This window comes from Convolutriloba macropyga, chromosome 8 (genome assembly GCF_964194025.1).
Source record: "Convolutriloba macropyga chromosome 8, txConMacr16.3, whole genome shotgun sequence".
Taxonomy (NCBI): Eukaryota; Metazoa; Xenacoelomorpha; order Acoela; family Convolutidae; genus Convolutriloba; species Convolutriloba macropyga.
Window position 1 is genome coordinate 45,264,799 of NC_134475.1, and position 25,532 is coordinate 45,290,330.

General features: G+C 35.9%; 1 protein-coding gene across 1 annotated transcript in view; it reads right to left on the bottom strand.

Annotated features, from left to right (window-relative positions):
- The window catches only part of LOC142345072 (uncharacterized), a 58,322-nt gene that overhangs the window by 19,271 nt on the left and 13,519 nt on the right, over positions 1-25,532 (bottom strand). Inside the window, exons 3-4 of the mRNA XM_075397155.1 lie at positions 17,286-17,400; positions 11,659-11,895 (exon numbers count right to left, since the gene is read on the bottom strand). Of these exons, the coding sequence (XP_075253270.1) occupies positions 11,659-11,895; positions 17,286-17,400 (352 nt within the window). The remainder of the gene's footprint in view (positions 1-11,658; positions 11,896-17,285; positions 17,401-25,532) is intronic.

Here is a 25,532-nt window from a genome sequence, read left to right on the forward strand (position 1 = left end):
ACATGGCTTTCAACCTCCTGCATGTCTTCAAATTCTTATTCCACTGCCCCATCTGACTCCTACCTCCATAATTTTTCTTGTGCAATTAAAGCCGTTTCAATAAACGTTATTGAAAAGGAATGCAGTAAACAAAATGTGGAGAAATTCGCAGCAAATTTTAGTAAGAAATGCTGTAAAATTCGGTGAAACATTTTTTCAACGCATTGACTGCTTTCACCGCAATTCTTACAATAATTTGCTTTTGTTACAATAATTCCACAAAAGCCGATGCAGTGAATTTTTGTAAGAATTGCGGTGAGTTCCGCGGTGAATTTTTGTAAGATATGCGGTGAAATGCGGTGATTTTTTTTAGTGCATTCACCGTGTTTCTTACAAAAATTCAACCAAAAACCTCAACCCGGAGTTTATGGAGGAATTTGTTTCTTTGCAAAGTCCGGTAGACGATTTAAATGGTGAATACGTAAATTTGTAAGCAGCAAAGCTTCCAGTTTTACTCCAACTGTTTCCATATAAAGAGCGTAGACTATGGAACCAAAGAAGGGCATCTATTTTTTTCTGCAGTAAAAGCAGAACTAACTCAGTCAAAGTGGAACTAGCTCAGTGAATCAGCGTAATATTTAATGTGTGTAATCTGAAGCAGTCATCCCTAACTGTTATTTTTTGTTAACGTTTTTTTTAATCTGATTACTATTTTTGTAACTTTGCTCAAATGCTTTGTGATTAAATTTATTGAGAATAAATGAGTTCGTTATTTGTTGTTGTAAATGAGAGCTTGAATTCAGATGATTTTCATACCAAGTCTTTTCTCTGGAGGAGTTTCCTTTGCCGAAACTTTTTTTGCAGTAGTCTAATTTTTAGCCAGAAATTTTAACGCTTAGCAGTTTCTTTTAACCAGCATTTTAAATGCTCAACAGTTTCTACGCTTCCACAAGCACAACAAACTTGCTCAAGATTAAATTTAATTGATAGGTAGTTTACGATAGCCTTAATTTTGCATCCACTGAGTTGATCAAAAATAAGCAACTGTGCGAGGAAGTGAAGCAGTCCGAGTCGAGGTTTGCCGGTTAATTGTTGTACGAAGTTCAGAGAAATGCGGTAAAAAAATCATCGCGTATTTTTTTCATCTTCTGTAAATGGGTTTCAACCTACTGAATGTCTGCAAACTTTTTTCCATTGCCTCTTCTGCAATTTAGTTCTATAAATTTTTCTTATGAATTTAAATCCATTTCAATAAACGGTATAGAAAAGAAATGCAGCGAATTTTTTTAAGGAAATTCAAAGAATTTCGCAGCGAATTTTAGTACAAAATGCTGTACAATGGGGTGAAATTTTTTCTCACCGCATTTTTTTCAATAATTTTTCACAAAAGTTGATGCGGTGAATTTCGCGGTGAATTTTTGTAAGAAATGCGGTGGAATGCGGTGTATACTTTTTACGGCATTCAGCGCAGTCACCGTGTTTCTTGCAAAATTTCAACCAGAAACCTTGGCCCGGAGTTTAGGCAGGAAGTTGTTTCTTTGCAAACTCCGTTAGACGATTTCGATGCTGAAAACATAGTTTTGTAAGCACCGAAGCTTCCAGTATTACGCCAACTGTTTCCATATAATATGCGTAGACTATGGAACCAAAGAAGGGCATCTTGTTATTTTTTCTGCAGTAAAAGCAGAACTAACTCAGTCGAAGTGGAACTATTTCAGTGAATCAGCGTTATATTTATTGTTTGTTATCTGAAACAGTCATCTTTAACTGTTTTTTTGTTAACTTTATTTTTTTTCAACCTGATTACTTTTTTTATAATTTTGCTCATATGAGTTGTGATTAAATTTAGTGAGTTCGTTATCTGTTATTGAGCCAAAAAATCTTTGAAAGAAAACAAAAAATTGTCACCGTTTTGCTCAAAAATAAACACACTTCTTGAACAGACAGAGCTCAAAATACCTGTCAATTAAACTGAAAGTCCACCAATACATATAAAAATGTGTTCAATTGCAAAACGATCCATACACTAAGAAATGTTAAAGAGACAACAACAATTTTCACAAATTTAATCAAGGCAAAATGGTATAAATAGCTTAAAGTTGAATCTGAAAGTGTGATATTTGCTTCAAAATGTGAAAAATGCTTTGCAGTGTACTAATAGTAGTTAAGTAATTGCAAAAAATAAACACTTTTAGCGGACAAATTGAAGTTAAAAGGACACAACTGCCTTTAAAAGACAGCACAAAAACGAAAAATATTGCTAGTTTAGCAAAAAAAAATTTCACACCTCTGTTTTAACGTTTCTCCCCCCCCCCCCCCCCCTCTCTCTCTCTCTCAAAAAATATATGAAGAAAAAACACTCTTTCTTCTCCCCCTGCTCTTGCATTCGTTCAGCGGTTTGACCTAAACACTTAGTTTTCTCATGCGGTATTGGCTTTTATATCCTGTTTTAACTACAATCCAGAAAACTATCGACAAAAATATACGCTCCAAGCAGCGCAAGAATAGCAGTGCACCTTTGCAATCCAAAAATTTAGATTGCACAAATTATAGCAGGCGAAGACGTGACCCGCAGTTCAAAGAATAGTCATTGAGTATACATAAAACTAGACCTATATTTGACCGTGAATGTATTGGGCAAACCATTAAGAAAGAAAAACCAATGAATTAAAACAAAAAACAGCAAAATCAAAGTCACCTTGCCTGATTGGAACAAAACCCAACAGCGGTGGCTTTTACTTAACTGCAACTCTGATATTGTTCCGCTCGAGAAAAACTATCAAAATTTCGGCAAATACAAAACATTCTTGTCAAGTTTTTGCAAAAGTTATGCTGATATTCCTATCCCCAGGAAATTATGGGTTGGCGTTTCCGTGTCGAGATGAATCTTTGTTCACCATTTCTAATGACCATAATTTTATATTAAGCTGAAATTCGGTTTTACGCAGCTACCGTTCCATTGGAAGACCCTCCTATTTAGTTTGACCAATTTCAAATTTATTGCTTTTGACGCTTCCAAGAAGAACTGACGATACTCCTTTCCCAGTCACTTCAACAAAGACTCTACTTAGATCAAGTGTATACCAAGCTTTTGTCAAATTCCAAATCATCCGACTGCTTATTTAAATTGTAACTGATTTTTGCGATTTATAATGCTAATAACAAAGTTAGTGACCATGCTTTTTCATCAATCGAAATTCTGAAGAACCAATAAGCAATCAGATTTCTGTTTTTTTTATTAAATATGACAAACTTTGTTTTTTGAAAGGAAAACAACAAAAAGGACCTTCTTGAACTATTTCGTATTGGCAAAGCGATGGTCAGGTATCATCTACCGGCGGCGTATACTATTAGGGAAAACACTAAAATTGCAATACCGGATTGCAACCGTGTTCCAGTGTGGAACCTGAAGGGAATGAAAAGTCCTTAACACTTTTGTACGTGTAGACAAGACAAAAATGCAACAATCATAAGAATCAAACATAACAAACGGCTAATCTAGCACAAGGTCAAACAAAGCTTTATCATGAAAATAGAACTATTTTCAGTTACCAGTGGTCAGGAGCACGGCTTGAACTTTATGGTATCAAGAGCATTGAATACATAGTTGTATTTATGAGACAAGGTTTGTGTACCATATTGCCACCATGCGAGAAAATTTTGTGTTGGTAAAAATTAAGTACAGAAATAATTTTTTATGAGACAACAAGATTCGATTAAAGTTTGTTTACATACATTGACGGTTGATGACGCGACTAAATTGTTTGCGGTAAAGTTTTAGTTTGCTATGAGGGGATAGACCACAGTTACGACATTAGTGCAGTTCGAATCATTTAATTCAATCATGACCCGATCATCCGGTCAATAGAAAGGGCCTCTAAGGTAAGATCTTGCTCTACTTCAAAAGCCGGTTTCACGGTAGGCTCACTTTTTGAGATATCGTGACGAATGTTGTCCGATGAAGTGTTGTTTCCAGCTGCGTTTGCAATTACGAATTTGATGGAGTGCTGCATGGGCTGTTCAATGTCCATTTTAAAAATTGAGGTGGCGCGATTTTCGCGTTTAAATCCGAAAAAGAATTTTTCACATATTCAATCACAGAGGATCTAGTAGCTTTCGTGGTAATATAACGCTTCTATAGGTACCGTGTACTTAGGATTATGCCTTTGACTCTCTTGTGTGCGTCCTCTCTTTGTCCATGAGCTTACATCCGGTAGTTAACCGTACCCGAAATAATGAGCTTTTGTGCCTCCCGTCCGTTATTCTGTGTACAACTCTTCACTAGTGAATCTGTGGGTATTTCCGTTACATGAAGTTCGTGTTCTTCTACAGTCTGATGAGGTCTGCCTCCAGATTCGACCTTGTCCTGAGATTGAGACTTTTTACTGAGACCTATTATGGTCACTTTTTCTACTCCATTATTGATCATTCTGCTGCTGGCTATTTTAGCAGTGTTAATTCTCTGGCTGCATGATTGTTACGAATTGTTAACGTCATTTTCAGGTATCATCTACCGGTAGTGTATATTAGTAGCGAAAACATTAAAAATGCAATAATAGATTGGAGCCGTGTTCCAGTTCAGAATTTCAAGAGACTGAAAAGGTTTTAACACTTTTGGCTGTGTATACAGACAAAAGGACAATAATCATAGGAATCAAATATAACATAGAGGTTACTCAAGCACGAGATCAAATACGGCTTTACAATGAACTGAGAACTAATTTAAGTTACCCGATGGGGGCAGCACATTATGAACTTTATGGTAACGGGAATTTTAAATACTTAGTAGTATTTTAGATAAAGTGCGTGTACCACAAGCTTGTAAGTTAACAATGATAAATTAAAAAAAGGAAATTGCTGTTAAGCTACTGAAGTATTCTTTAATGTACTCAGCAATCGCTATAATTCAGATGACAAAATATTTACCGTAACAAGTCAATGAAATTTTTACTTTTGTGGCCTTTTTTAAAATATCTCATCAGCTGGTTTACTCTGGTGCAATGATAGCTAGTCTTGACCAGTATGAACATAACAAAGAAGTTTACTTTAAAAATTTCCCAAAAGATAGTGCAGAAAAGCAGATTGACGAAAAGAAGTATCTCGCCTCATTTAAATACAAAGCTCATTCGATGATTAGTCACCAAAAAAAGAGCAATGCTGCTCATTAAAAGGTCAGTCTGAAATGAGGGGAATAATAAGAAAAAGAACAGCTGAGAACAGGCTACTGTAGGCCTAATGCTGTTCCGCTGCGATTACGCAGGAACCAAAATTATTATTATATCAATTTGTCTCATGTAGACTCTCGAACTCCATTAATGCCGTTCATCGAATCATTAAAATACTTTTATTCGGCGCATAAAACAATTTTTCTACAACTTGTATACATTGACAGTGTGAATTTAGTTTTAAAAAAACCTCTTCCTCCATTGCATTTCTGTGTTTTTTAAAATGTCGATCTAATCCCAGCTTGAGGTGCCAGAGGGAAACCAGTATGTCCAGACCCTCTCGTGTAGAAACTTCCTATCTCTAGACCGTCTCAAACGGAAAGATCTTATGTCCAGACTTTTGTGCGTTCACCAAACCTTCGTGCGTTCATGTCCAGACTTTCGTGCGTTCACAAGATTTTGTGCTTTCATATTCAAACCATCGTGTAATCAGATCCAGAGTTTCATGCGTTTAAAGTCAGACAAACTGCAATAGTACATAACTTGTTGGGTTATGGGTTTTCGCAAGCGGAATAAAAGCGTTTTTAACTAAGAAAAAAAATTAATTTCTCAAAATGAGAGATTAACAAGAATGATAATTTACAGTAGAATTTAGAGATTTACAGGAAAGATGTGATTATAAGATCAAGAAGGTGATTTGATTTTGGGGATTAAAAAAGGCTCAAAAATCAGTGCGAGAAAGTCAAGATACAAAACTAATCTTAGCATCATGATTTACAGTGGGGGTCGCAAGGGTTACCCAAAATGGTTTGCTTCTTCAAATTTCCCAGAAATCAGTCGCAGGGGATACCATAGATGGTATGCATTTACTCTTTTCTAAAAATTCGTTCAAATTTCCGGTGGTATCACAATCATTCAATACATGCTGGGAAGATTTTACATCAAATAATCTCACTCTAATATTAATTATCTAGATTCACCAATTTGAACCGAATATTGATTCTCAGCATCATTTCTTGACGATTCATTTATATAAATTCTCTGATCAAAATCAGTTTGTTTTTGTCTTTCTAATCTCGTAAGTTAAACTTTCTTTCTAATTCTCATTAAGTTTAAAATTATAGTTCGATCGATATTATAAACACCCCCACTCAGACTCTAGCAGATTGCGTAGAGTCTGTTCCCATCAAAACAGTTCTGAAGGTTTCCACCTTCAATACGGGTAACGATTTTGTGAAGGTGTCGGCTGCCATTTTGTCAGTAGGAACGTAATGAATTGAAAAAGTCCCATCTTCCGTCTTGTCCCGAATGAAGTGAAATTTTGTCTCAAAGTGTTTATTCCTCTTGTGCATGAATGGGCTTTGGCACAATTTAATACAACCCTGGTTGTCCTCTCCAATTGCTATTGGATGTTTCTGTTGGATACCGAAATCCTCCAGAAGTTGTTTCAGATACAATGCTTCTTGAACTGCAGTTGCCATGCCCTGATAATCTGCTTCTGATGAAGAAAGAGCAAATGTGGCCTGCTTCTTGATACCCCAGCTGAAAGCTGTGTCACATCCGTTGAGCCTGAAGTAGTAGCCAGTCGTTGATTTTCTGTCGTTCACGTCACCAAACCAGTCTGCATCACTTTCCCCCACTAAATCATAACTAGCTTCTTTTGTGAAAGTAAGTTTTAAATCTTTTGAACCTTGAGGATACCGAAAAAACTCTTTTCGGCTCATCCAGTGTTGATTGGTAGGTGCATTCATGTGTCTGTACAGAATGTTGACTGTGAACATGATGTCTGGCCTCGTCTGTTTGGACAGATACAGAAGTGATCCAACCAAGCCTCTGTAGATCCTCTGGGCCACTTATTCGTCTCCGTTCTTTGCTGTCTGAAGTTTCAAATTGTAATCAGCTGGAGTTCTTGAGGGTTTGCATTGATCCATTTGAAACAGCTCAAGCATTGTTTCTATGTAGCGTTCTTGGTCGACTGTGACTTTGCCCTCTTCTCATCTGATCCTTAGAACCAGAAACCAGTGTAATTTCCCTCTGTTTTTCATGTGAAATGTTGCTTCAAGTGCCTTTTTGACGTCGGAGATCACTGTCATGCTTCTTGATGCCACTATGATGTCGTCAACCCAGACCAAGATGAAAGTGTGACCCTCCGTCTTTGCTCCTGAGAACAAGCAATGGTCATTCCTGCTTCTGGTGAACCCCTGTCTCAGTAGGAAGTTTGCCAGTTCCTTATACAAGTTGTTAGCTGCCTGTTTCAAACCATAAATTGATTTATTCAGTCGGCATATTAACTTCTCCCCATCTGATCCTTGTTTTACAAACTCCTTTGGCTGTTCCATATACACTTGTTCCTCTATTGGTGAGTGCAGAAAAGCCGTCTTGACATCAAACTGGTGCATCACATGGCCCTGCTTCGCTGATAGTTGAAATAGAATCCTGGATGGCTCTGGCTTACAGGTAGGCGCAAAAGTCGCAAAGTAGTCCAGTCCTTCCACATGTTTGAAGCCTTTTGCCACATAGAGTGCTTTGTATTTGTCCGCTTAGCCACTGTGTCCCAATTTCATTTTGTAGACCCATTTGCCCGGTATGACGTCCTTGTCTGTGGGTGGTCTCACTAGGTTCCAATCCTCGTTGTCTTGGAGTGCGTTGACCTCGTCCTTCATTGCCCATTGCCACTGATCCCAATCGTCACCTTGCTTGGCTTCGTAGACTGTTTTGGGTTCCACATAGTCACCCTCAGTCACAGCAAGATGGGTCTGACTTCTCCAAATAAGTGCGGAACATTCCCTGCTCGTGTTCCTCGTCTGGGCTCTACCCTGTCCGCTTGCTCCAGCGCCTCTTCAAAGAAGCCAACTGTCTGTGAGAAGTGCTCCGTTTCGCTGTCTTCCTGTGACTCCGAGTCTCTGAGACTCCCTCTTGTTCCAGTAGATTCTTCGTCCAGTGCTGCTTCCTCAACATCTGAGGCATCTCGTCTCAGTGTCGTTTCTTGAGTGTTCACGCTCTCTGCGTAATGCCAATCCACCTTTATTGCAGTAGATGTGCCCTACTCCTTTTTGTTGCCATCGTCTTGATGACCATCATCTGGGTGCCAGATCCCCAGTTGCTGTGACCCCTCATCTAGTGGGTCGGGCGTTTCTGTGTTGTCAGCGATTGAGCCCACTTCGGACTCCTTGATGATCACATCTCGAATCTCGAACTGCCACAACCTTGCGTGTGTAGGGTACGTACACCAGGTATCCTTTGTCTCCTTCAGTGTAACCCACATACTTTCCTTCCAGTGCCTTGGTTTCAAGTTTGCTGACATCTCTGTTCGGCTTCCTCATGAAGACTGTGCAACCAAAAATACGTACTTTACTAATTGAAAGCTTAGGTTTTATACCTCGCATCAACCCTGCAGGGCATTTTTCTTCTCCTCGTCTTACAACCAAGTTCCTGATTCTTGTTGCATGGAGAATTGCTGCTCCCCACTTCATCTTGGGAAGACCCGATTCAATGAGCAAGTATCTTGCCATCTCCAGCAGTGTCCTGTTGCACCTGCCAGCTAACCCATTCTTTTGTGGCGCCTCTGGTATGGTCTTCTCCTGTAGAATGCCTGCATCTAAACAGTACATCTTGAATTGATCTGAGAGAAACTCCTTCGCATTTTCTTGTCTCAGCTTCTTGGACGTCCCCACACTGAGAACAAACTTCTTCAGCCTGATCAGTGCTTCACTCTTTGCCTTAACCAAGTCAAAAAACACAAACTTTGTGTACTGGTCTGCAAACATAATGCATAACAGGAATCTTGACAGTGACTCTAATCTGAAAGGTCCCATCACGTCTGTGAACACCCTCCCCAGCTTCTCTTCGGCTTGGGTCTCTGTCATTCTTGGTACTGGAGTCTTTGTGATCTTGGCCAATGCGCACACATTGCATATATCATCGAGTTCCCCACTGTCTGTGGTGCTTTCCTGGCCACATCCGCTCGGTTCAAATGACCCAATTGTCTGTGCCACTTCCTTGCACTGTCACGTTTCACGCTGTTGGAACTCATCTTAATTTCCAGAACGCTGCAGGGTAAGTAAAACAAATAATTTTCTTGTGTTAGTTTTAACCGAGTTCTCTTCTGGAGTTTCATGCAGCTATTTCCTTTCCCGAAAGTGAAGCTATGTCCCCACTCCGTGCATCTTGAGGCTGATAAGAGGTTTGCAGAATAGTCCGGCACACATAAAACATTTCTGAGTTCGCATTGGAATTCGCCTTTATTTGAGGACATGCTGATCCTCACACAGACTCTGCCCACCAATCTGGAAGCCTCTCCATTGGAATTTCTGACCACTAATTGAATGGGCACAAAGTCCAGGAACGCATCGATGTTCGTCAGTATGTGATGCCTGCTGTCTTCATGCCTGCTGTTTTCCACTGGATAAGAGCTGCCCAGTATTCATCGTCTGGTGAAGCCAATGTTGGATCCATTGCCCTTGACTCATGTTTGCTTCCATTTCTTTGTCTCTTGCATGCCCTGTCCAGGTGACCTTTCTCACCACACGTGATGCATTGTGCTGTCTCCTTCCTCCTGCAGTCCTTGGCAAAGTGTCCAGGGATCCCACACACAAAGCAGTTTCCTTTCTGGGTCCCTTCTTGAAGTCACGCTTCATTGCCAGTGCCACTGAACCACTTTGTCCCTTGTGCTTCTGTGCTGTGCTCTCATGGAATTTCTGCAGCCTTTTCCTCAAATCTGTGAAGTTCGTTGCCGGGTTAAAGCTTTCCTGCATAACAAAACTTTTATACCTTATTGGCAGGCCATTGAGGACCAAGGCGTTGAAGAGGGTCTCTGAGACTGTTTCCCCTGCTTCTTGTAGCCTTGTGCGCAACTCCTGTCCTCTGATGAAGAAACTATCCAAATCCTGAGCATCCTCGAGCTGCAGTCGAGCAAAGTGTGCCACCAAAGTCACCACTGTCAGCGTCTCCAAACTCTGAAATCTCTCTTGCAAAAGCTTCCAAGCCTTTGATTCATCTCCTATGCCGTCATCTCCCATACAGTCATGTCTCATCAGCATGAGGGTTGTTACATCTAGAGTCAGTTCCAGATGGCACCACACATTGTTCCGGTTCTCCTTGATGTCTGCAACTCCCTTCTCATATGCATACTTCAGCACCTTGTGGTTCTTCTTTTCATCACTGCTCGCCCCATTGGCGTGGTGCAGGCTCATTGGGTTGCTCCCCTATACCAGGTTGTGATTTGTTGAGTCCCTTCGTCTGCATCATTGTCACGAATCTTGTGCTCCAGATTGGAAAGTCCTGTGCTTTTTCTGTGTAGGTCAGCAGCTTCACTGTCTGTTGATCCATCGTATTTTGAGCAGGCATAACAGTTGTGAAAAGAAAAGGTACTAAGCTTAAAAGGATTATGACTGTAAACAACAAATTAGATTTGTTTCAGAAATTAGTTTTACTACTTAGAAAGTTGCTGGGCCCGTAACCTGCAGGGTTATGGGTTTTCGCAAGCGGAATAAATGCGTTTTAAACTAAGTAGAAAAATTACTTTCTCAAAATGGGAGATTAACAAGAATGATATTTTACAGTAGAATTTAGAGATTTACAGGAAAGATGTGATTATTAGGTCAAGAAGGTGATTTGATTTTGGGGATTAAAAAAGGCTCAAAAATCAGTGCGAGAAAGTCAAGATACAAAACTAATCTTAGCATCATGATTTACAGTGGGGGTCGCAAGGGTTACCCAAAATGGTTTGCTTCTTCAAATTTCCCAGAAATCGGTTGCAGGGGATACCATAGATGGTATGCATTTACACTTTTCTAAGAATTCGTTCACATTTCCTGTGGTATCATAATCATTCAAAACATTCTGGGAAGATTTTACATCAAATAATCTCACTCTAATATTAGTTATCTAGATTCACCAATTTGAACCGAATATTGATTCTAATCACCATTTCATGACGATTCTTTTATATAAATTCTCTGCATAAAATCAATTTGCTTTTGTCTTTCTAATCTGATAAGTTAAACTTTCTTTCTAATGCTCGCTAAGTTTAAGACTATAGTTTGATCGATATTCTAACATAACTTATATACTTTAAGTTAGCATTTTTTATTCAATTCATATGTAAATCCTCGGAATCATTAACTGGTTTTTAGATTTTCGAAAAACTTGCCTAAACGTAAAAAAATCACTGCAATTTTTTTTGTTAAAAATGATATAAACGCTTGAGTTTGTTCTGTTTTTCAACTTTAGCTACTTTTTATAAAACAAGAAAACACAACGCAAAAGAAATTGCATAATTTTTTTAGCATTCAAAATTTTGCTATTTATTTTGAACTCTATTAAATGAGTGTCGGCCTTCAGCCTTGAAATCTGCAACTTGCGTGGGTACTCTGGAGTAAAAGTGCTGTAGCCATCAGATAGCAATTAGTTTTGTTTAACAAATCTGAAGAAAAACAGTGAGTTATTGTCGAGACTTCATTCCGTCTGGGACCTCAACCTGGGAAGCTTGGCGCTTTATTAGAGATGTACTCACTAGAAATCGGAGAAGGGGTTGGGCTCCTCGGCCAAGACAGTGCACCAATTTCCTTCTGTAAGTATACCCAGTGGATCGACCTTCTCAAAATTTACATTGCACGAGCTCATCCCCAGTCCGTCTGGCCAATCAAATTGACACAGAAGATACTCAATTGGAGAAGCTATTTCGGAGTCATCTGGATCGTAGAAATATTCTTTATAGGTGTATGCGGTAACTCTCAGTGGCTCATCAGGACTGTTAAACGGCACAAATCTTCCTCACAGTTTTGTTTTGCAATCGGTCATACCAACACCAATATATAACTGTCGAGATTTGCAATTAAAGTGACTTTAAAACCAGACCGTTTTTGACCCTATCGAGAGAAGTATATACTGGAAAATGCACAGTCATTATCATAAAATGATGACTTCACACATATCAATAATTGACAAATTTAGGCATCGCAGGTTTTGCTTGCCAAACGATTTTGATTGCCTCTTAATTTTGTTAATCATATATCATCAGGTTTGCCCCTGGACAGGGCGAAATTCTAAAACTCCTTATTGGCGATAATCGATCAAACGCTGTAAAACAAATCCAGGGGTAAACGGACTTGAAATGCTCCCTCGGACGAATTTCGTTTGCGTCCACCCATAATCCACCTTTATAAAGCGAGAATAAGGGTTTAAAGCCAATTCCACTCTTAATTAGCAGGGAAAAGAGTGTAAGAGTGTAATTTTATGAGAATTACACATTTTTGTGCACTCTTTACACTCTTTAGTCCACTCTTAATACACGTTTAAAAATACACTATAATCACTCTTTTATCCACCCTTTATTACACTCTTTTCCCTGAGTGAAGCCTCCTGTGAGGTGTCTCAGATCGTTCAAAGCGAAAAATTATTTACGGTATCCACTGAATATGGATAATCGAACACCTTTACTCACCCGTTAATTCAATAAATTTCAGCTCAATCAAGCATAACATAAGCGAAAGGTACCATAAAGCAACGTCTATGGGTTGAAGAAACTTAAATTTATCAAAAAAATTATAAATTCTATGAGAAAGTCTTTCCATCTTTCATCATAAAGTAAAAGTAGCACACAGGTGTTTTTTGTGGATAGCAAGAATGCAAAAGTCACCTCCAAAATTGAAATCTCAAATTCGCCAGCCAATAAAACTTTCTTCGCGGTCCCAGTAAAACGATACACGAATATTGATGAGTATATAATGAAAATAACAAGTTCATAGCAAGATTCACAAATGAAAACGTGAAATTTGAAAAAAAAATGTATTGTTGAATACCTTAGGAAAGCAAGAAGCCAAAGATAATTTTTAATCTCATGTAAAGATATCAAAATGTTGTCTCCGTATTGACATCCCACCCAGAATCTGTTCAGTTGAGATTAACAGCGATACGAGGAAGGTTTCGTTTTGTTTTGCTTTGTTTTGTTTTGTTTTCTGCTGTTTTGTTATTTCATATCTTACCTAGACTTTGCGGTCTTTTTTACCGTGCCATGTCAGGGGTTGCAATCCATTAGGTCATTTCAGTAACAACTATGCCAAACTAGTTGAGAAGTTTTCGGTTTTTAAACATAAGAAATCGTCGGTATCGTCGTCTTATCCTAGCAAAAAACTACTAAAACCCTTATTAGTTTTTCGTCGGTATCACTTACCCTTTAGCCGTTTCTTAAACGTTAGATATATTCGTCGTTTTTCTAAAAGTACGAGAAATTCGCTAGCGTTGAGAGAGAGACCAGGAACTTTTATAATCTGGGTTTTTAAAAGCAGAGCAAAAAAATTGGTGGTCATGTCCAGTTTCAAACGTAACCAACCGTCAATAACTTTGCTTTTAAACTAAAAGAAAGTACGTCAAAACTCAGTGAATTTTAATTAGTCAACAGAGTTCTCATCAATGTTCAAAACGCACTTTACATTTCTGAATACAAAATTAATCAAGTATTTGTTTTAGTTCGATAGAGTTTTGTCAACGCGTTACAGAAGAGATTTAAGTTTTTTTGTGCTTTCTCTCAGAGTTTTCTCGAAGAAGTAAGCTTGAAATACCTGGAAAAAAGGACGCTATAATAACCTCTGATTACAATATAGTGAAAAAAAAACAAATTTTCTTATGGAAAAAATCAAAAATTTCGAAAAGTCTACAACCAAATATCCCCACGATCGCTTTCGTTTAATTACCAAACATACCAAATCCTCTAAAAGCGAGCATCTGAATCTCTCCTGCCTCCAAAAACGATGATATTGAACTTTTCTTACCATCGAAACAGACAACACCGAACAAACAGAACGCAACTAAGCTCTCTTACGTTTGAAACCAAACATACCAAAGATAACTTATACTGTCGTTTTTTATTCGGTCTTCTCAACTAGGGCACTACTAATCCTCAGAATAAAACAATATAAGGGAAGAACCACCAGGTGCTTTCATAATCTCATTTATTCTTGTTTGATTTAATTTTCGAATGAGTTCTTAATTAAAATAAAAAAAGAAACACTTTAATTCTGATCAGTATATGAAAACACATTCAAACTAAACAAATCAGAAGTGTAATTTAATGTAACTTTTATATGCAAAAATTATTTATACTTGTAACAGTGTACATGCAATTTTGAACCATCAACATTTATTGTTGTTCAAATTTTTTTAAACAGATTAATTACAAGACGTGATTCCAAATCAAGGGCTATTGAATTTGAAAAAATGTCAAGATTGATTGGTTGATAAAAGAAAAAAGTCTGGTCCTCATTTGTATTGTTCAGTTTGATAAGCAATCAATTTACTTTTTAAGTCTTTTTTTTCTTTGTTTTTATTGAATCTGTTAAACCCTTCTAATCTCTGATTGCTGTATGATTAGAGCAGCTTTTTAATTTTTGGTCTTCAAACTTACAGTTCCAGAAAAAACTTTTTGTTCGGCGTGATTGTATAATTGACCAAGTAGGAAGCGATTGACCCATTTTTGGGGTGAAAGCAGGTAGCTGGCCCGATTTATTTCTCCAAAAGTGTAATAGTCTTTTGGTTTCATTGAAAATCTTTATAGGTAAAATGTCATGTTCTGATCACAGTTCTTCGGTTCAATCAAATTTCGACCGATAGAATGAAGCGTTCGAGGCCCTTTTTGATTTGTTTCTCTATTGACACTAAAAAATTTTTCAATCGATTTAATGACAGCGGAAGAATAATGAAGATGACTAAAAACAAGTGCAGTCAAGATTAGTTTTAATGATGAACTTTGTCAAGAAATGCAGATTGCGTAAATGTTTTTATTCCAAGAGCCTTTTTTCAACAAAAATTTAATTTTGCTCCGGTATGTTAATCTATTGTCTATATGAACACCTAAGTATTTGATTTATTGCTCTCTCTCAACGACAGCGCCATCATTTTTAATAAGTTCTTTTCTGATTTTTTCTTGCGATTCTGCTATAAACTATGAACTCAGTTTTTGACGCGTTTAAACTTATTTGATGTTCTTTGGAATAAATGGTTAATATAGGAGCACATGATGAGAGCTGGTTTTTGCTTTTTTCAATTCAATGGCCGGATGTAAAAATAACTGTGTCATCTGCATATTGATTTAGCACTGTTTTGTTGTCAAATTGCTCATGAATACCAATGAAATGAATTGAACAAAAGAGGTTCTAAGATAGTGGAATACATGTTTCAACAGTCAAACTGTCTGAAAGATATCATTTAATACCACTGACAGTACTCGATTTGATAGAAAACAACCAATTAATTTCAGAACAGATATGTCGAAGCCCAGATTATCAAGCTCGATGGTTAGTATTTCATGATTAATTGATTCAAAAGCCTTGAAGCGATCAAAGAATGCAGCTGTTACAATATTGTTTTCATCTTTTTCTTTTCTGATGCACTCTGTTGCGTACATTATTGCATCTATATTAGATCTTTTCTTGTTGAAATCATATTGATGTCAACTGAAAATGCAATTGATATTCAAATAATCGTTGATTTGGTTTCTCATAAGGGTTTATGAGGGACAGGGGGTTACTTTTATTGGTCTATACGTATTCAGTTCTTCGAGGTCACCTTTTTGAAAAGCGGAATTATGTGGGCTTTTTTTAGGCATTTGGGAAAATGAGATTCCTTTATGTAGTTTTTCAATTTCATTTATGCGTTTCCCTATCTTTTTGTATTTTGAAAAGCCTAATCTAGCAAGATGGTAACTAAAAATAGCCTTGTCAGAGACTATAGTACTGTTCACTTGAAAATTGTCAGCAATCATATAATCATTAGGACTTGTGGTAAAAAGTCTTTCTACTAATAAGAGTTTGAATTTTTTTGTTCTGAACCTCTAAACTATACGGCGTTAAAATGGTCTCTAATTTTTATTTATAGACATCTTTGAAAGAGTTGATATTGTAGTCCCCCTCTAGAACAATTGTCTCGTTTCGTGAAACAACGTTATCAAAATTTGAAGCAAGCTCATCTAGAAATTACATGCTTTGTTGTTTGCTTGGACAATACGTCATATTCAGTAGCAGGTTCTGTTTGTGAGGTGGTTTAAGAATAATCCAAAGGCTTCCAAATTCTTTTGAAAATTTGTTCAAATCGTTCTGTATCTTTTTGTTGATAAATGTTTCAGGGCTTAAATCATTACACCTCCTCTTCTAACTATGTTCTCATTCATTACTTTTCTATAGTATCTAAAGCAGCAGAAGTTTTCCTTGTCAGGGATGTACAACTTTTCATGGTCATTTTCAGTGAACCAAGTTTAGGTAAAGCAGTAAATACAATTGCGACCCAAGTCGTTAATCAGATTTTTTAGTTGATGTTTTTTCTTTACAAAACACTGGCAATTCAGATGAAAAATTCTGAGCTCATTTTTTTCTTTTTGCGCTCTCAAGAATGTTGAGCGGTAGTTTTCAATAGGGCCTGAGTTGATTTCAACATCGCCTGCTAGAAGCAGCGATATCGCACATATGTGATGGCAGAGAAATTCCTAACTGCACTGAAAGCTTAAAATCTACAGTTACCAATGTCTTCTGCTGCTATTGACGCGGGAAATCTTGAGGCCAATAGCAGAAGAACCAGAATGAAGCACTTGATTTGCTGGGAATTCAAACAAAAAGATTTAGATTGAACATATTCAACAAAACAATGAAATTTGAACAACTCAGAACTCACTTTCGTTAGCTTTTTAAGGATATTGCAAATCCATGACGCTTCCTTGGCAAGAATATTACAAAGATTAAGATTTGTCGTGATTTACAAGTTTCTTATCATTTTGAGTGCAAGAAAATCATTGATAAGGGGAGTTCAAAGTTAAGAGTCACGAAGCCCAAATCGCTGATTATACAACAATCACACCATCAATGCAGGATAATTTGGAGATGACGATAGTTGCACTTCGGAGTTTTTTACTGATCAAATGACTCCCAGAAAGGTATTAAATTAGAGGTCTTTAGAAAAATTGTTTGAGACCATAACACGTTTATAAAAACAAAAGTAAGTAAATTTATATTTTTATATACAGTACCTTGAACATACCTGCAAAAATAAATTAGCCTATCTTGGATGGAACTAACTGCAGTCTCAGGTATGTTTTCTAAGAATTGTTATTCCGGCAATAGATCATAAAAACGAATAATCAGAGACAGTTAATACCTCAAGGGTTGTTTCGGAGGAGTAATGATTGTTTCAACAACCGGGTCAGTTTGCTTTCCATTGCTCTCAAACACAGTGGACACACGATAGTACTGCGAATACTGTACACTGTTGGCTGAAACGCAAAAACTGAGCCTATATTTTTATCTATCGGAGGTGAACCTGTGGAAATAAGTCTCGAAAAAAGGTTTGTGGGTTGTCTTTCCGGCTCATTTCATGCTTTCAATGTCGCTCATATTATTTAAATAGAGGTATCAGGAACCATAAAAGGTTTCAGAATTGAAAACTAATTGAATTGGTATTTCCGATTTAAAAACCAACATTTCGAACCAAAAAACAAACTATCTTGAATCACGCTGACAATTTCTCAAATACTACAAATACTACAGCCATTATTTAAAATAATTTCCGTTAAAACATTCATCAGACATGAGAAAACCATGAACCATTCTGAGATAACCGCAAAATCGTACAAGGATTGAGCTTGCGTACCATTTCTAAAATAAGTGCTGATATCATATGATCATTTCTTGTATCAGCATATCCAAAAACAAAAAAATCTGAATCATATTTATAATGTCGTGAAATAAGCATCTTATATTCTATATGCACACATTGGTGGCATTCTTACCTCATTCTCTGATTTGATTGATCATTCTGCATGTATATATATATATATATATATATATATATATATAGATATATATATATATATATATATATATATATATATATATATATAATATATGGGTATATATATATAAACACACACACACACATATATATATATATATATATATATATATATATATATATATATATATAAACATGTGTATATATATATATATATATATATATACTTTTTTCACTTTTAGAACTGAAACTTTTTAGAATTTTATCAAAAACTGCGATTTTGATCGAATATTTCAGCTTGTGTACTCTATAAAATTAAACCTTTTTAGTTCAGACAACGTTTTTCTTTATACAAAAAATAGGCTGAATGTCTTAATCTGCAGAGAAAAATCAATCCTAATTTTAGGCTCTCCAGAAAAAAATCAGTGCCTGACTCATCAAAATTTTCTTCTGTGCAGACCAAAACCAGTCTGTTTTTTGTTTTGAGAAAAGGATCAGAAACATTTTCGGAAATTTAAAATTATCAGGCTATAAAATGCGCTGTCCAGAACTCTTGAAAGAGAAAAAATCTTGAGAGAAATTACTGATTCCGTGCTGAATTTTACTTCGGGTTAACTCCGGGTGTACCTTGCTGATCTTCGATATCGTCGCGTCTTTGTTTTTGGATACGAAATCTAATCTAATCGCGTGTATTCTTTGAGTTAATTTAAGTTTGTGGTTTTTGTTGGTAACTTATTTTCATTTTTCTCAAAACTTTCAATTTACATCCCAGGTTACCCATAATTGGAAAACTTGGCACGGCCTTCGTACGGCACCGTATAAGTCTTAGAAAAAAACCGTACTAAGTTCTTGTCAAGTTTACTACGGCACCGTACTACGGCCGTACTAATATTTACAAGGCGCCGTGCTATTGCCGTATCAAGACTAATAAAGAGCCGTAGTAAAGCCGTACCAAGATTAATAAGGTTTTTAAGGTAAAAGAATAGCTGGCAAATTGTCGGTAAAGATTCCAGTCAAGTTGAAAAACTGACTTTTGAGACTTTTCCAGTATGTTCTGGATGTGTTTCCCTCCTCCTTTCTAATCCGGGCTGTGAACCGGCTACGGTGGAGTTACAAACTAAAGCTATAGGAGAATTGAGCAGATCACTAGAAAAAAAACTAGGATCGAAAAACTCTGTCCAAAACAGAAACACTAAACAGACAAAGTAAAATAAAACCTGGAATAATGAATAATTACTGCACTAGAACCTACACAAAAAGTGGGACTACTACGTTGGTTTTTGTCAGCTTTCGGTAATTCTAAGACCCGATAGAAAAAAAAACTCTAAGATTTGAGTTGTCTTAGAGTTGTTTTCGGCAACTCTGAGACACGATAGAAAAAAACTCTTTCGGCAACTCTAAGACCTGATAGAAAAAACTTGATATCAAGTTTTCGTTTTAATTTTTAGTGTTATTTTTCCGTTGTAAGTTTCAATATCATCTCATTTGTTAAGAGAAAATACACTTTTAATCATTATTTTAGATAATCCGCAATCACCAAAATATTGTTAAGCGGTAGTCTTAAATACCAAGGTGTGAGCTATGATCTAAACACGCTCCTTTCAAGCCCCTCTGTCTGTTACTACTTACCAGATATTGTAGTCTCATAAAATCTTATAGGTACAATAAATCACATCTCTTGTAGTCAGTCTCAGTATTAAGAGAGCTCCCTTTCTACTGAAAAATAAAATTGATCTGGTTAGCGTTTTAATTTCTAACTGTTTTTTATATGACTTCAATGCCACAAGATTTCAAATTTTTTTGGATATTTTTGTATCATTCGTTCCTCTTGAAATCTTATCACATTATCGTAACATTGATAGCTGCCATTGTCTTAGAAAAAAGTCCAATGGCTCTTAGATAATTTTTGAGTGAAAAGCTTATGGTTTAAATGGCTTCGACACTTTCTTCTTGCACTTCTCTAACGAATGTTTGGTTTATGCCTGTATTTGATGTTGTTTCCATAGTAATAAGACTTATTTTGATGTCTTATTGATTGCCTATGCATTAAAAAATTCCTTGTCCTGGCAAATAGACATAACTGAGCTTATTTATTGACTTCCGTAACAAGCTATTGAATTTAATGGCTGTTAAGACTAAAAAAAATTTCGAAATTTTTTTCAAAATTAACCAATTTTAAACTTGTTTTAGTGAGCTGTAAGTCACTCTCAGTAATAACAGGACCCCCTTCTTTTCTACTTCAACCAAAAGTAACCTATTTAGCGGTTTTATCTTATATCTATCGATTTAATGACCTCGATGCACGTTTTCAAAAAAATTTAATTCAATTTTTGGATACTTTTTTTCATAATTTTGGTTCCTTTGAAATCTTAACACATTTTCCTGAAAATGATAGTTGACATTGGCTTAGAAAACACGTTATAGGGCTGTAGATAAAGTTTTCAGAGAAAAGCTTATGGCTTAAATGGCTTCGATACTTTCTTCTCGCACTCATCTACTGAATTTTTGATTTTGCCTGTATTTGTTGTTGTTTTCATAGTCAATGACATATTGTAATGTCTTGTTGATAACGTATGAATGACATACCTCTTATCGTCTCACCGAGGCGTAAAAAAGCGTATTATTGGCTTCCGTTGATAGCTATTGAAATTAATGGCTTTGATATTATGGGCTTCCTCATCATTTTCCTGGTTTTAATGTATTTGTTCATATTTTGTTGATATTTTTTGGAATCAAATTGTTTAAACAATCCCATATCTGTTATTAATTAAAGGAAAACTGAAAACAGCCGATATGTACCTAAAGAGACCCATTGTGACCTCCTACAGTACTTTTTGGTATCATATCGGTATCTTTTTGCAGGACCCCGGACTTGAAATCATGGCACGGTAAGAAAAAATTTTCACTCAAAAATTTTTAAAATTGGTGATTTAGAAATCAACTTGCAATTGTTATCCCAGTCTTAGCTACGAATTGTCAGACTTGCATTTAGACTAGCTTACCCAGTACTGGGAAACGAAATAAGACTTGGATTTATACTTGATCATAGTATTGATATAGATTTGGCTCTCGGTCCGGGTGTTCATTTCCGTACTTCAAGTCACTTCTAACTACTAATTTGCACTTAGTGATCAAGCATTCGGTTGTCTTTTGATCTTGAGACAATTGAGCGTTCATCTGCAATTGGCTGGTAGATTTATCAGACAGGTGTTACATATTTAAGAAGAATTGTCTTGGCATTTCAGTTATCTTTTAATTTTTTAAATCTGAAACATGTAAATTAAACTAACCACTTGATTAATGTTAGATGTTAGAAATTGATTAATCAAACAATATTATTTTTTAATTCATAACAAACTAAGGTTCGGTTTTCGTAAAACAGTTTAATAAAAAATAGGTTTGAATCCTGCAACCCTTCTGTCTATTGGAACTCTTTCGTGTCGTTTAAGCATTTCCGCTGCAACTTTTTGTTTAAATTTGGTTTTCGACGTTTCTTTTCGAATTGTAATTGGAAGTGTGTTCCATTTTTGTATAAAGTTACGAACAATTGGACCCTTACTCCATTTTGACATACATTTTTGTTCTAAGAAAAGGTTATGGGTTCGTTTGTTTGCAATAATTGACACGTTTTCTTAAATTCTGAAATGTTTATTAGAGTTATTTCTTGTTTGTCGGAGAATACTGAAAAACCTATTTAATGACATCCGTGTTATTTGCAGCTCTGCTGGACGAATTTTTGTCTCCAAAAGTAGATCTTTGACAGTATCATATTTGGTTTTCAGAAACCAAATATTTATGCCCCAGTTTACCTGTTTGTTAATTCTGTCGATAGAGTAAGATGGTAAATTTTGAAAAAAAATCGCACTTAAATCTAAATGAGACAAAAATAGTGATTTAAAAAGATTTATTCTTGTTTTTAACGGTACCTGATAACGAACTAAATATAATGATTTGATTGCTGAAGCCATTTTACTGATAACCTTATTTAGTTGAAATTGGTATGTCAGTTCCCTATCAATTATTACTCCTAAATATCTGCATTTTTCAGGTGCTTCCAATCAGCGTCCCTTGAAATCGACAGTTTCAATGCTGGGCTGTTTTTTTCCTGAACACCATTAACTCTGTTTTTTCCTCATTCAAGGTTAACCTGTTTTCTTTCATATATTGATCTCTCTTGCTTAATGTCTCTTCAGCTTTTAGCTGCAAATTTGCTTCATTCTTTGCATGACATAGAATTGCTGTATCATCGTTAAACTTTAATATATCACAACTTGTTGATACAGCTTCACTGAAGTCGTTGACCTAAAGTATAAAAATTAAAAGCACTCAGACAGTTACCTGAGAAACACCGTGATTTATGACAACCCAATCTGATTTTGCTATCCCAACTTTTACACACTATTTTCTATCACAAAGGAAGGAGTTTAATAAGATTCTTGCATTCTCTCCAATTCCATACCTTTTAATTTTGTTCAAAAAAACATCTATAGATATTGATTTGAAAGCGTTCGCTAAGTCTAAAAAAAGTGTGACAACAATTTCGTTTTCGTCAACGCATTGGGGTATGTTTTCAGTTAATGAAATGATGGTATCGAGACAGGACTTTTGCTTTTGAATCCAAACTGATTTTTATTAATCGGACCACGAAGAGTTAGGTGGTTAGTTAGTTGTTCAAGTCGTGATTTGAGTCGACAGTTTTCTGGTTCTAGTCGGACTCATTTGTTATAAACAGGTGTAACGTTGGCTATTTTCAAAATATTAGGAAACGTGTGTTTGTTTATACATTCATTGACGACAAATTGTAAATGAGTTCCAATAGACATTTTACTATCTTTAAGCGCCCATGCTGGCATATAGCCCGGTCCGGGCAATTTAAGCTGAGGTAGATCATCGATAACATTATACAGCTGTTTTCTGGTGACTGGTCGGAAGCTAAATTCCGGTCCCTCAAATGTTAGGGAAGAATGATTTGGAGAAACGTCTCTTCTTTTGTTTAATCCGAGCCTCGCAAAACAGTTATTAGGATTATTGGCAACCTTTCTGTCATCCTTAAAAAAATGACTACCTTCCCCTAATTTGTCAATTTTTTCTATTTGCCCGATGGAATCGATCCTGTTTTCGGTGAAATTCCATTGATCTCTTGAAGTTGGTAGCTTGTGGAAAAAATTCTTTGTATAATTATCTGCAGCTTTTTCAGTTTTCTATGCACTGAATTGCGTTGAGAATTATAAATATTAAATATCTCTGGTTTTGGGTTTTTATTCCACGCATTAAAGTGACGGTGTTTTTCCGTTATGAGACCACGTAATTTCTTTGTCAACCATTGCTTTTGTTGTTTTTTGGTACTACTTTCTACCAACTTCAAGGGTGCATGACAACTCAGTATGTTTTCAAGCAAGTCGATAAATTTCAAAAACATTTTGTTAGGCTCATTTATCTGGTATGAAGGTGAGCAATCTTGCAGCGCAATGTCAAGAATTAAGATTGATCTTGAATATTTCTCGGTATTATCTATCAAAAACTGTCTTGCTTTATCACTGTGATATCTCTTTAATGATGACTGATATACTATTGTGATATGATCAACTCCAAGTGTCGACTCTAAAACATTGGCTTCAAAAAATTGAACCTTCGAGATAAAACAGTGATCAATTACAAATTTTGTTCACCATTTGTCCATGTTGCCTCCGTTTCATTAACGTAACAAAGCCCATTGTTTGCTGTGAAAATATCTAGTGACTGTCTACCTTTTCCGCCTAACAATTTTATATTGTAATCTCCGAAAAAAATAGATTATCCGTGTACGAATACACATTTGAGATTTCTACAGTCATTTCATCCAGAAAAGTTAAAAAGATTTACATTGGGGCAGTAAGCTACATTAATGAGTAGTTTTTGTGTTAAAGGCTTACCTATTTCAATCCATATTGACTCAAAAATCTTCTATTGATTGTGTTTAAACCATTTCTCATTTTTACAGTAAACTGTTTGGGAGCCCAATTACCTACCCCTCCGCCTCTCTGTACATTAGTTAAGGATGATCTTGGTTTGTGACCGAAGTGATGATTATTGCACAGATAAAACTCGGGAATGTCAGTTTTTTCGTTCACCCATGTTTCGGTATCAACTAGGAATGAAGTTTCATCAAGCTTTTTCAAAAAACGAGACAGTTGCTCATGTTTATTATTGAGGCTTCTACAATTCATAAACCAAAACTAGGGAAACTCCGATTTTCTTCCACACCCACCATTGTACTTTTCATCTGTTGTTATTTTATCCAAATTTGAAAGACCTGGGTATATTTCAAGGTCGCCACATTTTTATAGAATAAATACCATGGTTATCAGTAGACATTTTATGTTGATATTAAGTAGATGATTATAAGTAGATATTTTAATATTATTTCCACTTCAAAGCTCTTTGCAATAATGATTTAATGATCAATTTCTGGGAACCCATAAATTGAAAAAAATGAGATTGAATACCAGAGGGACTGCCATTCGATTTATTGTGGTTGAGAATATACTATTTTTTGTTCCGACCCCGTTTGTAGGGGGAACTATATACTCAAATGGGTTTTTTTTGTTCAAACAATTTTGGCCGATCATTATAATCGTCGTAGAGTAGTGTGAGGGGTATCATTAAAAAACACGCACAGCGTAGAATTTGAAACAAAAAAGTTCTTCTGAATTTCGTTTTTTGAGGAGTTATCGAGGCTCGAATTTTGTGCGAACACGGGATATTTGGCATGATTTTCTTCACCTTAGTGTAATTTTTCTTCAATTAAGATCTTTTTTTAAAAAAAATATTGATTAATATTGAGATTTCATGCCCCAAAATGTATTATTTTTGAGTTCCTAATAGAGGAAAGGCGATTAAAAACTAATTCTGGTCTCAGAGAAAAGTTTAGTTTCAAAAAAAATCGAATTCTAACTGAGAGCTCTTTTTTTAAAAAAAAATTTCTTATTTTTTTAGTTTTCTCAAGTCACCTAGAGACTTTTCATAACTTTTCATAACGAGGTTCCGTTGATATTAAATCTAATTTAGTGTCAAATGAAGCCCAATGAACAAAATAGGCGGTTTCATGGAATTGGTTGTGTTTTTTGGCTTCAACTCAGAGTTTTTTGTATTTTTTAATGAAATTTTGATTTTTTTCTGAGAATTTAATAAATTTTGAAGTCCAATTGCATAAACTCGTTGAATAAAAGTGCAATAGGTTCTGTAATGAGCATTGTTTGAACCTGTCCAGTGCTTTGAGTGGACAGCTAATGGCTCTTACTACTTTAAAAATGGTGTTTTGAATTTTTTTTAACATAAACAAAACATACACTTATTTTCGAGAACTGTTAGTCGGTCTCAATAAAAACAACAGCCGCTTCTTTTCAATTCCAACCAAAATTAATCTGGTTGGATAATTTGTTTTCTAACTATTGGTTATAAGTCTTCAACGCCACAAGAAAAAAAAATTTTTGTAATTTTCGTAAAATTGGGTCCTCTTGAAATCTTATCGCCTTATCCAGATATTGATGTCTCCCATTGGCTTAAAGAAGACGTTCAAGGGATCATGGATAAAGTTTTCAGAGAAAACTTATGGTTTAAATGGCTTCGACATTT